The following is a 14,481-nucleotide window of genomic DNA, read 5'->3' as shown; positions in this document are numbered from 1 at the left end:
TTATATCCGGTTAAAGAAGACATCGCATTAAGAGAACTAAAACATATCCTCAGAAATTAAAAATGAAATAAAAGCATCCAGTTGAAAGGTTAGAAGGTCAAGTCAAGAATAAATCCAGAGGGGTGCCAGGGTGCCTCAGTCGGTTAACCATCTGTCTTCGACTCTGGTCATGATCTTGCGGTTAGTGAGTTCGAGCCCCCGTCTGGCTCTGTGCTGACAGCTTAGAGCCTGGAGCCTGCTTTGGATTCTGTATCTCCTTCTCTCTGCCCCTTCCCCACTCATGTTCTCTCTCTCTCTCTCTCTCTCTCTCTCTCTCTCTCTCCCTCCCTCCCTCCCTCCCTCCCTCCCTCCCTCCCTTCTTCCCTCCCTCCCTCCCTCCCTCCCTCCCTTCTTCCCTCCCTCCCTCTACCTCCCTCCCTCCCTCCCTCCCTCCCTCTCTCTCTCTCTCTCCCCCACTCCCCCCTCCATTTCTCAAAAATAAACATTAAAAAAAAGAATATATTCCAGAAAGTTACTTTTTTCCCTCAGCTTTTTGTTTAAGTAATCTTTGCACCCATTGTGGGGCTCGAACACATGATCCTGAAATCAAGAGTCAGATGTTCTTCAAACTGAGCCAGCCAAGCCCCCACCCTGGAAAGTTCTTTAAAAGATAGAGAATAAGAGAGAAAAGATAAGGAAAGTACATGATTAACGAGGCATAGCACCTGACAGATGTGCCAGGGAGGAGGCTAGAGATGGTATCGGAAGCTCCCTCAGGAAGGCTTACAGAGCCCAAGGACTGCGTCTCTGTTTGAAAGGGCTCTTCCTGTGGTCAGAACAGGGAGGAAGTACCCCCAGCAGACAGGCAATTCCCGCCGATACAGAGGTTCTCCACAGCTTCCAGGGATTAAAACAGACCTCACACAGGGCATTAGGACTGGATGGTGGCAGGCACTGTGGCACCTGCAGGACTGAGCGGAAGCAGGGCACTGACCCCTCTGGCACCAGGGAGCTGGATTTCCCACCTGCAGCTCTGTGCATGGGCACCTGTCTCGTGGAGGGAAGAGTGCAAGGTGTTGCAGGCAAGAAGGGTCCCAGGTGCATGCTGTACACCCCGTCTCAGGAGCTACAGCCGTTTCTCTGAGAGGAGGGGGCACCGAGACAGGAGGATGCACAGGAAGCTCCTGGGGGCATCGTGGGAAACACCTAGGGGTCAGGTCATGGTGGGGAGGGTTTGAAGGGGTGTGCAGTCCTGTGGAGGGTTAGAGCAATAGGGATGCAGAAAGTAAAGGCAACAAAAAGCAAGAGAATTCTTAAGTATGGAAAAAGTGTACAAGAAAGGTGGTCCTGGGGGCGCCTGGGTGGCGCAGTCGGTTAAGCGTCCGTCTTCAGCCAGGTCACGATCTCGCGGTCCGTGAGTTCGAGCCCCGCGTCAGGCTCTGGGCTGATGGCTCGGAGCCTGGAGCCTGTTTCCGATTCTGTGTCTCCCTCTCTCTCTGCCCCTCCCCCGTTCATGCTCTGTCTCTCTCTGTCCCAAAAATAAATAAAAAACGTTGAAAAAAAAAATTAAAAAAAAAGAAAGGTGGTCCTGTAGTTTAAATGAGCAACAGCAAAAAATATTTATGTAGTCAATGATGTAAACACGGCAGAAGACCTAGGCAAGCTCGGAAGCGGGGACACTGAATTCTCATATTTTTCCATAGGAGGCCAAAACACAGCATGTAAATTTTGAAAAGCCAAGAAATAGCACCAGAAGCATATTAATTAGATATGGAGGCAATGATCCCTCCCAAACTACCCAAAGTTAGAAAGAAGGGCTTCAGGGAGCAGGGTGGGGGTGGGCGAGCATGTTCCAGGCCTTACTGTGCTGTAACATTTTGCACCGTGTGCCGGTATTTGATAACTGAACTTTCTCTCGGGTCTCTGTTGGGCCATGAGTTGAGGGATGTCTGGGTTCTCTGTTGAGTGCAGCGAGGTGAGGGGGTCGGTTGGAGGCTGGAGCAGTGTTCTGTGATCTGAACTTGGGTAGCTTTCCAGAGAAGAGCCGTGGAGGGGACCTTTTCCCAGCCCCTTGGAGGGGGCCTCAGGGCCAGGAGAGTCCTAGCAAGAGCTACTTCTCTTCCATTTCTCTGGTCCCCCTGACTCTCCTGACGACAGACCTGAAATGGAGAAATGCCTTGCTCTTTCCTCTGATTAATGTGGTTACGTACAAGTCAAATGTATGTGTTCTTTAGTTATTTTTATGAAGTCTGTGTTATTTCCTCAGTATGTTTGCATAAAACTTGAATGTATGCCCTTGACTTTTTGGAGTATTCTCATGTACATTTTGAGATTTTATTGTCTTTAAAATAACATGGAGATAGCTCTGTGAATATACTAGAAAACACTGAGCTGTGCTCTGTAAATGTGTGAATTGTATGGTATGTGAACTGTGTCTCCATAAAGGTATTAACAGAAATAACACAGAGTCAGAACTGGCGCGCCCCTGAGCATTGGGAGTCTGCCCCAGACCTGGGCCTCCTGCCGGCCTCCCTGCCTCGCCTCCCCTCCCACACCAAGGAAAGCTTCAGAGTGGATGGTGAACTTGTTAGGAGAGTTGCGATCTGCCAAAATCCCAGTGATGACAGATGTAAAGAAGGCAGCTTCTGGGTGCTGGAGACAACCCACGCCCCTGACCCAAAGCATGTCAGGAGGAGTGAGCCAGTCATGGCTACAGCTGGGTGCGGGCAAGCTCCTGTTGATGAGGGGCACGGCTGGTGACCTTTGGCACCTATTTCTGAAAGACAGGGATTCCTGAATGTGATACACGCCTCTTGGGGGACATATAGAATGACCTTTAACATGTAAGACCAACATGATGCCTTTATTGTAGAATTTTCTAAGCCTTCCCCATGAAACTAGGGATGATTAATATGCCCATCATCACAGATCTAGGAAGGTGTTCTTTTTTTTTTAAATTTTTTTTTTTTTCAACGTTTTTTATTTTTTTATTTTTGGGACAGAGAGAGACAGAGCATGAACGGGGGAGGGGCAGAGAGAGAGGGAGACACAGAATCGGAAACAGGCTCCAGGCTCCGAGCCGTCAGCCCAGAGCCCGACGCGGGGCTCGAACTCACGGACCGCGAGATCGTGACCTGGCTGAAGTCGGACGCTTAACCGACTGCGCCACCCAGGCGCCCCTAGGAAGGTGTTCTTTTACTTCAAGTGGAAAAACTGGGCTCCAGAGCTCCCGGCTGGTTTAGTCAGTGGAGCCTGGAAAGTGTGAGCCCCACCCCCGCTGTGTGTGGAGATTACTTAAGAGTAAAATCTTAAAAAAATAAATAAATAAAATCTTTTTAAAAATAAAGAAAAAGAAAAACTGAGCTCCAAATGAGCACATTCAGTGTTGGAAAATTTATCGTATTCAAACTGTCTTAATTTCAAATTTAAGTTTAGAAGTAAACCTACGTTGCCTTCTAAGTTGCCCCAAATTAGACATTCGATTTACTGAAATGACTTCATTTTTCCCCAGCCGGACACAGTAATTCCAAAGCGATTTAGGTGTTAGGGCGACAGCACGTCTTTATCTTATGTTCACACACCTGGCTGATTTTTTTTAAAAAGTAAGTGTTCCTTCTCACCTGGAGAAATCTGTGAACAGGGTCTTCAAGTATAAATTGCCAAGCATAATCCCTGAAAAAGTTACTTGATATAATAGTTGGTGCAAAGCAGACCTACTAGGGTTAAAAAGTCCTCTGTGGTGCTCTGCATCCAAGATCCCAAAGCCCTGATGTGACACTGTCCTGTAGGCTTAGGGAGTGTAACATATGGGAAGCTCTCTCTCATTTCGTTGGTTCTCTAGACAAGGAGGAAGAGAAGGAAGCTGGAATCATCTGTTATTTGTGCCTCGCTTTCAAAGGCTCTACGAACAAAGTTGTGACATTTCTTCTTATTTATTTATTTTTCTGGTCTCAGAACTCAAACCAGTGCCCACTCTGGTTGAGCACACAGCTTTTTCAGCTTTTATTGTATTAAGTGTGTCACTGTAGTGATTTATCAAGCATCTTTACACTTCTAAGATTCCTTCAGTTATCTCCAGTAAAATGAACCAACCAGCAAAATCCCCCTACTCAAGTGCATATCTGTACTCTTCATGATTACTGATATCAAGAGTTTTAGCTTCTTCGGAGTTTAAGCTAGAATAAATGACTCATTGATTCCTGGTGCTTGTGGGATTTGAAACTTATTTCCAGGGGGATGTTACAGAAAGAATTTTTACTAGTGATTTGGCTGTGTGTGACATACCTAAACCTATCAGTAGAAGTTGTTTTCTGTGATGGAGGGGAACAGGGAACAGTGTTACTGTGTATGGGCACTGTCTGCTTGTGCCTCCTCTGTGCATCTGTCCACAACTCTTCTCGTGGGTCTGTCTTTATTTTTTAAAAAGATATATACATTCATTAAAAATCTGAAGATAGTTAACAATTTATTGAAGTCAGAAAAAGAAATACATAAAATTTAGAAAGGTGGAATTAGGTTTCACAGGATTTAGAAAGAATTCCTTATAAAAGGTTTTAATATTACATTCCTTGTCAAACTGGGACTTGGAGGGCTTTTGGTATTTCACCCCTGACTGCCTGCCTTGATGAGTCAGTCAGCAGAGGCACATGAAATTGTGGATAGACAGGAGATGCATATTCACTCTTATCCAAATGTAGCAAAAAGCACCATGTTTCCTACTAAATAGAATTTGTAGTTTCTTCCCCAATTCTTTAGAGCAATAAGCCTTGGGAATGGGTCTGTCTTTAAATTTTTATTTTTATTTATTTTTGAGAGAGAGACAGAGTGTGAGCAGGGAGGGGCAGACAGAGAGGGAGACAGAATCCAAAGCAGGGTCCAGCCCCTGAGCTGTTGGCACAGAGCCCGATGTGGGGCTCGAACCCACGAACTGAGAGATCATGACCTGAGCCGAAGTCGTGTGCTCAACTTACTGAGCCACCCAGGCACCCCCTGAGGGGTCTGTCTCATTGCATCACGTGAATTCTTTTTTTTTTTTTTCCAAGTTATTTTGAGAGTCGGAGGGAGGGGCAGAGGGAGAGGGAGAGAGAATCTTAAGTAGGCTCCATGCTCAGTATGAAGCCCGACGTGGGACTTGAACTCCCAAACCGTGAGATCATATGAATTCTTAACCCATCTCTGGTACTTAGATTTTCTAAGGGTCATTGTATCTGACATAATTACTGTGTGATCAGTAAGATTCCTGTAAGAAATACTGTTCAGTAAGGAAACCAGCGTAGTGCTGAAAAGTTTGGATTATACTCCTACTGCCTCTCCCAGACATGGAAAATTCACTACTATTCTTTTCTTTTCTTTTGTTTAATGCTTAAGAGATGTGACTCCTATGACCTGTACCTATCCTGTCAGCTCCCTTAGGTGTGGAGAGAGACTTCTGGCGAGGAATGCTGGGGTCCTCAGGAGCCCACGGTTGGGAGTGAACCTGCGGGTTGGGTGATGGCCTCTGGTGGGCTCTTTAGAATGGGAGGGATTCCTGGAAAAGTGGTAAGTGGGAATGTCCCGTCCACGGCTCTTTCCTGCTGCCTGCCTGAATTTAATAAAGGATTCTTCTTATCCCACATCAGAAGTTGTTTCCCTCCTTGGATGAAGTTTTTACTCTGCCAAAAAGCTGATTATTAATAAGTTGCAGGAAGGGAGTGCAGACTGCAAAGTAACAATAGATCTGGGATTATGATAATCAAAAGGTTTAGATTTATATAGCTGGGTTTTTTTTTTTTTTTGAACAATTTAAGTCAGTTAAAATGTCCTCTCAATTCAAACTTGTTCTGCAGGAAAGAACTTACCTGACATGAAAATTTCCATCATTTTAATAATCTAATAGAAAATGGCAAATGCTTGGCAAATTTGAACTTCTACACCCAGTTTTTGCTTTTTTGTGCCTCTCCCTCCTCCTCCTCCTTTTTTGCTTTATTAAGGTATGTAATTCTGCACTTAAAAAAAAATCTTGGGGCGCCTGGGTGGCGCAGTCGGTTAAGCGTCCGACTTCAGCCAGGTCACGATCTCGCGGTCCGTGAGTTCGAGCCCCGCGTCAGGCTCTGGGCTGATGGCTCAGAGCCTGGAGCCTGTTTCCGATTCTGTGTCTCCCTCTCTCTCTGCCTCTCCCCCGTTCATGCTCTGTCTCTCTCGGTCCCAAAAATAAATAAAAAAAAAAAAAAAAAAAAAAAAAAAAAAATCTTACTGTTACGGAAATTTTCAACATATACAAAAATAAAGACAATCGTGTAACAAACTTGTGTGTGCCTATTGCTCTGCAAAACTGTCAGTTCCCGAAAGTCTTGTCCCCCCGCCATCAGTTTTCAAGGAAATCCTAGACCTCACATCATACTAAATACTAATATCTAATATCATACTAAATACTTTATCATGATACTGATATCATACTAAATATGATTTTTTAGGTTAGGGTTAGGGTTAGGGTTTGGTTAGGGTACCTCCAAAAGGTACCTCCAAAAAATAAGGATTCTTTTTTTAAAAAATCACATACCAGTATCACATCTAAATAATTAAAATAATTCTTTGGGGGGTCTGGCTGGTTTAGTTGGTAGAGCATGTGACTCCTGATGTTACAGTGTGAATTCAAGCCCCACGTTGCGGTGGAGTTTACCTGAAAAATAAAAATAAAAAATAAAATAATTCCTTGGTGTTATCAGTTCTTTTGTCAGCACCACCCAAAGGTAAATAGATGCTACCATCTCGCTGTTTTGGGGGTTCTTTTTTAAGAGAGCACCCTACACACATGGTAGGGTGTGTAGCCTCATGCAGCCCTTTTCCCTCCTCACCTGTTTGTCTCCATTTCCCCCAGAAGAACCACAACCTTAAATGTCTACTGAGAATCATAGCTCTGTCTACTTAAAATACGCCTGGCTTATTTCCACAGATGTCAGTAAAGAAGCAAAACATAAACATCTTTCCTGACGCCTGTTCATAAACTTTGAAAATTATAGGACATTTGGTATTTTCTCATTTTATCAAAATGACTTAATTTTTGCTCATCCCTAAGTAAGGAAAGTTGGAAATGGCGTCTTGAGTGTTGGTGCTTGCTGTGACACACACCTCCGGGTGCAGAGGCCAGTGGGGCTGTCGGTGGCAGAGAGCTCTGGGTGCCTGGGGCACTGGCTGTCCCCTGCAGGTGGGCGCTGGTGGGGGTGCCCCGGCTGGTGCATCTCAGGACACCAAGAAGGGCTTCTTCAAAGCAGCAGGGAAAACCCAGGGTATATGTGCTTTATTGGAAGAAGTGCAGATGCCAGAAGGTGGGTGAGGTTCAGAAATGATGTGTAATCAGGCTTTTGGGAGTTGCTTCCCTCCCTAGCCCCTCCTGCCCACTCACACAGCTGACCTGAAGTTTATGAATAGCTAGAGGGAGCCCCAGGAACCTTGTACTTATTTTCATGGCTTCCCCCTCCCCGCCCCCCAATACCACAGTTTGTTCATGCATTCGTGTGTTGATGGACATTTAGGTTGTTGCCATTCTTTTGACCATTGCAACTAAAGCTTCTCTGATCATTCGTGTATGAAAGGAATTCCCAAATGGTTCTCCAAAGTGGTTGTGTAATTTTACATTCACAACAGTGCCTCTGCATCCTCCCAAACCCTTGGGGTGCATGGTTTGGCCAGTCTTTTTAACTTTAGCCATCAAATAGATATGCACGTCATTGAAGTTTTAATTTGCCTTTCCCTAATGACTAACGATGTTGGTTTGAATCATCTTAAATGTATTGGAACTCGTTTTCTGTTTTCAGACTGTAGTCTCTAGAGGAATGTTACTCTGCACTCTTTTCGGCTGGAGTGTTCTAGAAGTGTGAGTTGGAGGTGACTTTCCATAAGAAAAGTTTTGTTGATTGAGAATATTACCGTCTAGGCATGGTAGTAACAACAAGGTGCAGAAATGAGGGTAGTCTGTCCTGTCCTCGTGCAGTGCTTTCAGCGTGATTGCTGGGAGAGCTGCCTCTTCAGCTGGTGCTGACTGCGGTCAGCAAAGTTGCTCTGGCTTCTCCTCCCACGTTGTGTGTCCGCATCTGTAGTAGAAATAGTATGATTTGTTAGTTTCTCAGAGGAACCCTGTAGGGAGGGACCAGCGGTATCTGTCTGAAGCTGCTTGCAGGGTGGTTTTCTCTCCCCTGGTGTTTCTGTGACTTACTGAATCCATATCCTGCAGAGGGTACGGGCTCGCTTTGACCACTCAAGTGCATGTCCCTTGGCTTGTTTTCTGGCCCTGCTGGATTGTGCAAGAAAGGGCATGTTCTTATTTTTCACAGTCACCTTACTTTGTCTGAAAGCTTCTGAATGGAGTACTTTGGGCTTAGAGAATTAGAATCATCCCCAAATCATCAGCCACATGGAAATTGATTTATTCTCCAAACTATAAAGAAAGCATAGTTAAAGTGGGCTTTAAAAATGTATACTTTGGGGCGCCTGGGTGGCTCAGTCGGTTAAGTGTCTGTCTTCGGCTCAGGTCATGATCTCACAGTTCGTGGGTTCAAGCCCCGCATCGGGCTCTGTTCTGACAGTTCAGAGCCTGGAGCCTGTTTCGGATTCTGTGTCTCCCTCGCTCTCTGCCCCTCCCCCACTGGCTCTTTGTCTCCCTCTGTCTCAAAAATAAATAAACATTAAAAAAAAATGTATACTTTGATTCCTCTTTGCTCATACTGACATGGTAACATGTCAAAAATTCTACTCTTAGTTAATGATTTGTTTAAAAGGCATTGGGTTAATGTTTCAGAATGAGCAGCTTGGTACTTTGTGTTCAATTCGTTAGTTGCTTTGTTGTTGAAATTCTTGGAATCTTTTTTTTTTTTTTTTTTTTTTTTAAGTAAGCTCCATGTCCAATGTGAGGCTTGAACTCTTGAACTCATGACTCTGAGATCAAGAGTCACATGCTCTACTTACTGAGCCAGCCAGGTGCCCCCAAATTTTTAGGAATCTTAAGGACAGATTTGTCAGTATGGATTCCAGGTTAGATCCCCGTTCATGTATCCAGCAAGATTCTCACTAGACCTCATGTGCTTTAGGAATGAAGTTTTTTGTGTGATAAGGAAGGAGGCCTTTTATAAATAATTCCCATTCAGTTGTTTGAAGAAGTCATTGGATGCATGGACTTCCAAGACCTGTATCTCAGTGGCACAAAGGCCCTGCGCTGTAGGGTCAGTGGCCCTTGCCTTCTCCGGGTAGCAGAGGGAGAAGGCGGGACTCAGTGTGTGACTCGAGGGCCCCACACCCTCAGGGTCAGTCAGCTTGAGCCGGGCCTATTCCACTCTGACTTTATGTTACCTGAATAGTGGTGAGGGGGCTGAACATGGTGGCTTCCAGCCTGCCCTGTGCCGAGGAGGCCCTGGGGACGTTTGTGGATGTCGTGGATTAGTGGGTTTGCTCTCAGCCGCAGTTCGTGCCTGCCGAAGTCTTAGCCCTGGTTTTCCACCTTTGTATAAATTGTTTGATTGTTTATTTTTGAGAGAGAGAGAGTGGTGCATGTGAGCGGGGTTAGGGCGGGGGAGGGGGACAAAGAATCCGAGCAGGCTTCCACACTGTCGGCCCAAAGCCCGATGTGGAGCTCGAACCCACAAACTGTGAGATCATGACCCAAGTCGAAGTCAGGACTCAGACACTTAAGTGACTAGCCACCCAGGCACCCCTAAACATGATTTTAAAAAGCAATTTATTTGAATCAAGATCCAAAAAGCCCCTCCAGGTCACAGATTGCTGTGTGTTCTGAGTCCCTTAGTGAGGGCTTCCCGTCTGTCCTTTTTGCTTTGGAAGCAGAAGGTCACTCATCTGTGTCTGTTGGGGCCTCACGGACTGGATTTGTTGGTTGCATCCGTGCAGTGTTGTTGAAACGTGTTGCTCTGATCATTGTGTTTTCCTGCAATTTGGTAGTTGGGTTCAGGCTTCATTTAGGTGGTGCTGCAGAGTTCGGTCAGGAGCCGTGTGGTGTCTGGCCATCTGTCTTTCTGTGGCCTCAGGAAGCACTGAGGGTCATTGTGCATTACTTCACTGAGGATTGCAGGCGTGACGTTTGGTCTCCATCCTTCCCCCATTTACTAGCTGGATGCTCCGTAACTACTTGATTCTTTCCCTTTGTTTATTTGTTTTCACAGTAATAACCTGGTTCACTCGTGTCCTTCATTGATGACCAGTTGGTTTTGTTTGTTTGTTTGTTTTGTTTTACCGTAATTATGCCTGCACAGTTTGAGGTATGTTTGTGTTTCATTCCCCTGAGCCAGCACTCTCACCCGTGCCCGTGTTGTCTCGTTTTGGGCTGTGAAAGCGTCTTCTGGCTGGCCCCTGAGTTACTGGATGTGACCCAGTGAGTCTCTGATAGCTTCTTTGCTCTCAGGTATGACTGGGTTCTAGGCTCCGCTTGCACACTTCCTGACACGTCTCTGCGGGTCCTGGTTCCTTTGAATGGGAAGTGGGGTTTAAATATCACAGTCTGGATGCTAGGGCAGCTTGCTTTTAATTGGACAGAATTGGAAAGTCTTCATTTTGTTTTAGTACATCGTGAGTGATACTTCACAGTGATAGTTCAGATTCAAATTCAGGGTTATGAGGTGTTTGCTGAATACTTTCACTCTGACATCCTTTGCTTCTTTGTCAGTCACGTGAGGGTGCCTGTTCTGAACAACGCTTCAAATGAGGGAATTGTCATATTCCTTATTACTGGGTATTCCTGCTGAAAAGTTTAATGATAATCAAATTTTCTTTTATAGTCACCTGAATTTTGCATAGCTTTTTAGAGGACTTTCTTTCCTTTAAAGTCCAAGAAACTCACCAGAGTGAGTCCCGATTGGATACTCAATACCCAATGTACTCTTTCAATATGTAGTTAAAATTACTTTTTTATTTTAAAGAAGTTTTCTTAAATATAGTTTTAATATTCTGTCCCTTTGATTTTTCTTCTCTGGGGCTTCTTTTATTCATATTGTGAGAAATAAGCCTTCCACCCCCATTAAAGGGGCACAAGGAGACTCGGAGCACAGTGAAGTGAGGCTTTAGTTGACGTTCTTGCAAGAGCAGGTGTCTGACTGAGACAGGGACACTCAGTGGTTATAGCAGACAACTGATCTCCTAGCACGTAAGTCCCTCCCCTGGTTCCTTATTGGCTGAGTGCTACAGAGGTTATGGCCTTACCCGGATGTCGCCTGTGCCCACGGAAGGCCAAAAAGTAGTCTGAAAGGAACAAGTGTACATTCCTTGAGGTGACGCAGAGACATCAGTTTGGTGGCACATGCTCATTGCAAAGCCCGCGAAATGGAGAGGGGACGAAGAACCAGGAAGTGAGGTGTGTAAGGGTTTGGGACTCCACTGTCGGGGGCTTGGGCGGGGCGGGGGGGGGGGGTTCATACATATTTCCAATAGGTTGTAAACCTATTGTTAACTAAACAGCACAGCTTTTATTTGGTATTTCTGAAAATGAATCATCTCACTTCTCACAATATAGTAAATTGTCTTTGTCTTCAATATTTGTCACTTTCTCTTGAATCCTTTTTATCTTTTTATTCATTTATTTTTAAAAGCTTTGTCAATGTGTAATATTTTTGAAATTGTTTTACATTTATTTATTTTTGAAACAGAGTGAGACAAAGCATGAGCGGGGGAGGGGCAGAGAGCGAAGGAGACACAGAATCCGAAGCAGCCTGCAGGCTCTGAGCAAGAGGTCAGCACAGAGCCTGTTGCGGGGCTCGAACCCATGAACTGTGAGATCATGACCTGAGCCGAAGTCGGACGCTCAACCGACTGAGCCACCTAGGTGCCCCTGTCGATGTATAGTTTACATGCCATAAAATTCACCCATTGTAAGTATATGATTGAGCGAATTTTAGTAAGCGTATAGGATCGTGCAGCTCCCACAACCTAGTTCAGTGTTTACACACCCCAAAAGGTCCCTCATGCTGCCTGCAGCCCGTGTCCGCCACCCCACACGGTTCCAGGCAACCACTGATGTGCTTTTTATGTCAGGAGAGTGGTCTTTTCCGAAAGCATTCTGTAAATGAAAGAATATAATTTGTGGTCTTTTGTGTCTGGTTTTTAATTTGGCGGAATGGTTTTGAGATTCCATCCATGTTGTGTGTGTCACTATTTCATTTCTTTTTAGGGCCAGATAGTGGCCCATTATATGGCTAGACCACACCTTGTTTACCCATTCCTCCCGTAATGTGATGGACAGTGGGTTCCTTCTCCTCTTACCTGGCGGGAGTGATGCTGCTTGCTGCGAACATGTGCATGCACACCTTTGTATGTGTGGTGGGACATCCCTGAGAGCGGAGTTGCTGTGTTGTGTGGTATAGTTACGTTTGACTTTTCAACTGCTAAGTGGTGTTCCCCACTGGCCAGACCATCTTCCCTTCCTCCTGGCATTGTGTGAGGTTCCAGGTCCCCACACCCTCCCCAGCACCTGTTGTCGTTGGTTTTTTTGGATACAGTCATTCTGGTGAGTGATGTCTCGGTTTTAATGTGCATTTCCCTGAGGACTCACAATCTTGAGCATCTTTTCATGTGCTTATCAGCCATTTGTCTATCTTATTTATTTATTTTTATTTTATTTTTTAAAGTTTATTTTTGAGAGAAAAACAGAGCATAAACAGGGGAGGGGCAGAGAGAGATGGAGACACAGAATCTGAAGCAGGCTGCAGGCTCTGAGCTGTCAGTACAGAGCCCAGTGCGGGCTCAAACCCACCCCACCTGCTTGTGAGATCACGACCCGAGCTGCGAGCTGGATGCTTAACTGACTGAGCCACCCAGGCGCCCCAGCCATTTGTCTGTCTTGTTTGGTAGAATGTTTATTTAAATGTTTTGCCCATTAAAAAAAAAAAAAATTGTGGTATTGTTGAATTGTAAGTTTTCTTTATACATTCTGGATACAAGTCCTTTATCCAGATACATGATTTGCAAATATCTTCTAGTCTAGGTCTGGTCTTTTAGTTTTGCTAATGGTGTCTTTTGAAGCACAGAAGTTTTAAATTTTGATGAAACACAGTTTATACTTGAAAGTATAAATCTATCTTTTTTCTGAAGAGTTTCATTCTCTAATATCCATGTGTGAATCATCTTACTTAAGATTTTTGATATCCAGCATCTTCTTGCCTAAGTTATTTTTACTAAGGACTCTGCACAGTTGGAAAGGCATGTCAGAATGGAAAGGTGGGACTGTGCTGTAGTAATAATCTAGATACCGGCTAGAATAATATCTAAAACTTCGACACTTCCAATCTTCACAATTAGGAAGCATGACTAATTTCTTTTTCAAAGTTTATTTTTATTTGGGGTGGGGGGAGAGCAGGTGAGCGCAAGTGGGGGAGGGGGAGGGGGAGGGGGGGTGGATATGAATGAATGAATCCCAAGCAGGCTGTCAGCGCAGAGCCCAGTGCAGGCCTCGGTCCCACGAACTGTGAGATCATGACCTGAGTCAAGAGTCAGACGCTTAACCGATTGAGCCCCCCAGGTGCCCAAGAAGCATGACTATTGACCTTTGAGAGCATAGCCTTAACTTCCACGATTCATGGTCCCAGGTGCCTTTGGCAGCTTTCTGCTGGGAGGCCACTTGTCTTTGGCTGGAGCTGTGGGTGGCGTTCGGATCAGAGGAATAAATGGCTCTTATTTTCAGTACCGCACCTTGCAAGAAGGCTGCTCCTCTGAATGTGGTGAAGGGGTCAGACACCTGGTGGACTCTCCCTCTGATTTTGTACGGCTTGGGTAACATACTCTCACTTGACAATTGCAGGTGAAGGACTTAACGAAATACTTGGACCCCGGCGGGCTTGGCGTGATCAGTTTTGAGGACTTCTACCGAGGGATCACCGCAATCAGGAATGGAGGTCAGTCTACCCCACCTTGTGCTTCCTGCTCGCATTCTCTCTTCCAGCCCTTGCCCTGCTGTGCCCTCAGCCAACCTTAAGAATACCCCTCACTCCTCAGGCTCCTTTGGCTGGGCTTAACATCTTCCCTTCTCCTCAAAGCCCCTAAAATACTCCGGTTTCAGGGTGCTCTCTCACTGTTCTTTGCTCCTCACACACCCTATCTTAGAGAACTAACTCAGTCTCTTATCCATAACGTTAGAAAGCTACTGCCCCTTTCCCCAGACATACCAGAATATCGAAAGGCTTACATGTGAGCACCCACATGCATCCTTGCCGTTGGTGCCCTACAGGCCACATGTTGCTGTATTTACATTGTTGTGTATCAGTCCACCGTCTGTCTGGCCGACAAGCCATCCTGTTTTTAATGGGATGCGTTTCAAATCACATACTCCCGTACACTCACCCTAACAAGTTGCATACTCCTGTACATTTCACCCTAAACACTTCAGCATGTGTGCCAGTCATTACCTACAGTTCAATATTTGTTTGCAGTCTTACCTTGAGTAAAAATTTACAGTGAAATGCACAAATCTTAAGTAAATCTTAGGCCTGGCTGAATTTTGACAAATTCTTATGTCTACTAATGCAAATCTCTACC

The 14,481-nt window shown here is 45.2% G+C and overlaps 1 protein-coding gene and 1 long non-coding RNA gene across 3 annotated transcripts in view; both read left to right on the top strand.

The window, feature by feature from the left end:
* Nucleotides 1-14,481, top strand: part of RAB11FIP3 (RAB11 family interacting protein 3) — an 86,209-nt gene that overhangs the window by 32,134 nt on the left and 39,594 nt on the right. For both annotated transcript variants that reach the window (XM_058710965.1, XM_058710964.1), the window contains exon 2: nt 13,748-13,841. In XM_058710965.1, coding sequence (XP_058566948.1) covers nt 13,748-13,841 — 94 coding nt within the window. The remainder of the gene's footprint in view (nt 1-13,747; nt 13,842-14,481) is intronic.
* LOC131501197 (uncharacterized) lies at nt 493-4,798 on the top strand. The gene is made up of 3 exons (XR_009256685.1): nt 493-1,320; nt 1,562-2,917; nt 3,167-4,798. It is a non-coding gene; the product is annotated as an uncharacterized LOC131501197 (long non-coding RNA).

This window comes from Neofelis nebulosa, chromosome 18, assembly GCF_028018385.1.
Source record: "Neofelis nebulosa isolate mNeoNeb1 chromosome 18, mNeoNeb1.pri, whole genome shotgun sequence".
NCBI classification, from domain to species: domain Eukaryota; kingdom Metazoa; phylum Chordata; class Mammalia; order Carnivora; family Felidae; genus Neofelis; species Neofelis nebulosa.
Note: the sequence above shows the minus strand (reverse complement) of the source record. Positions and strands in the feature narration are given on the sequence as shown.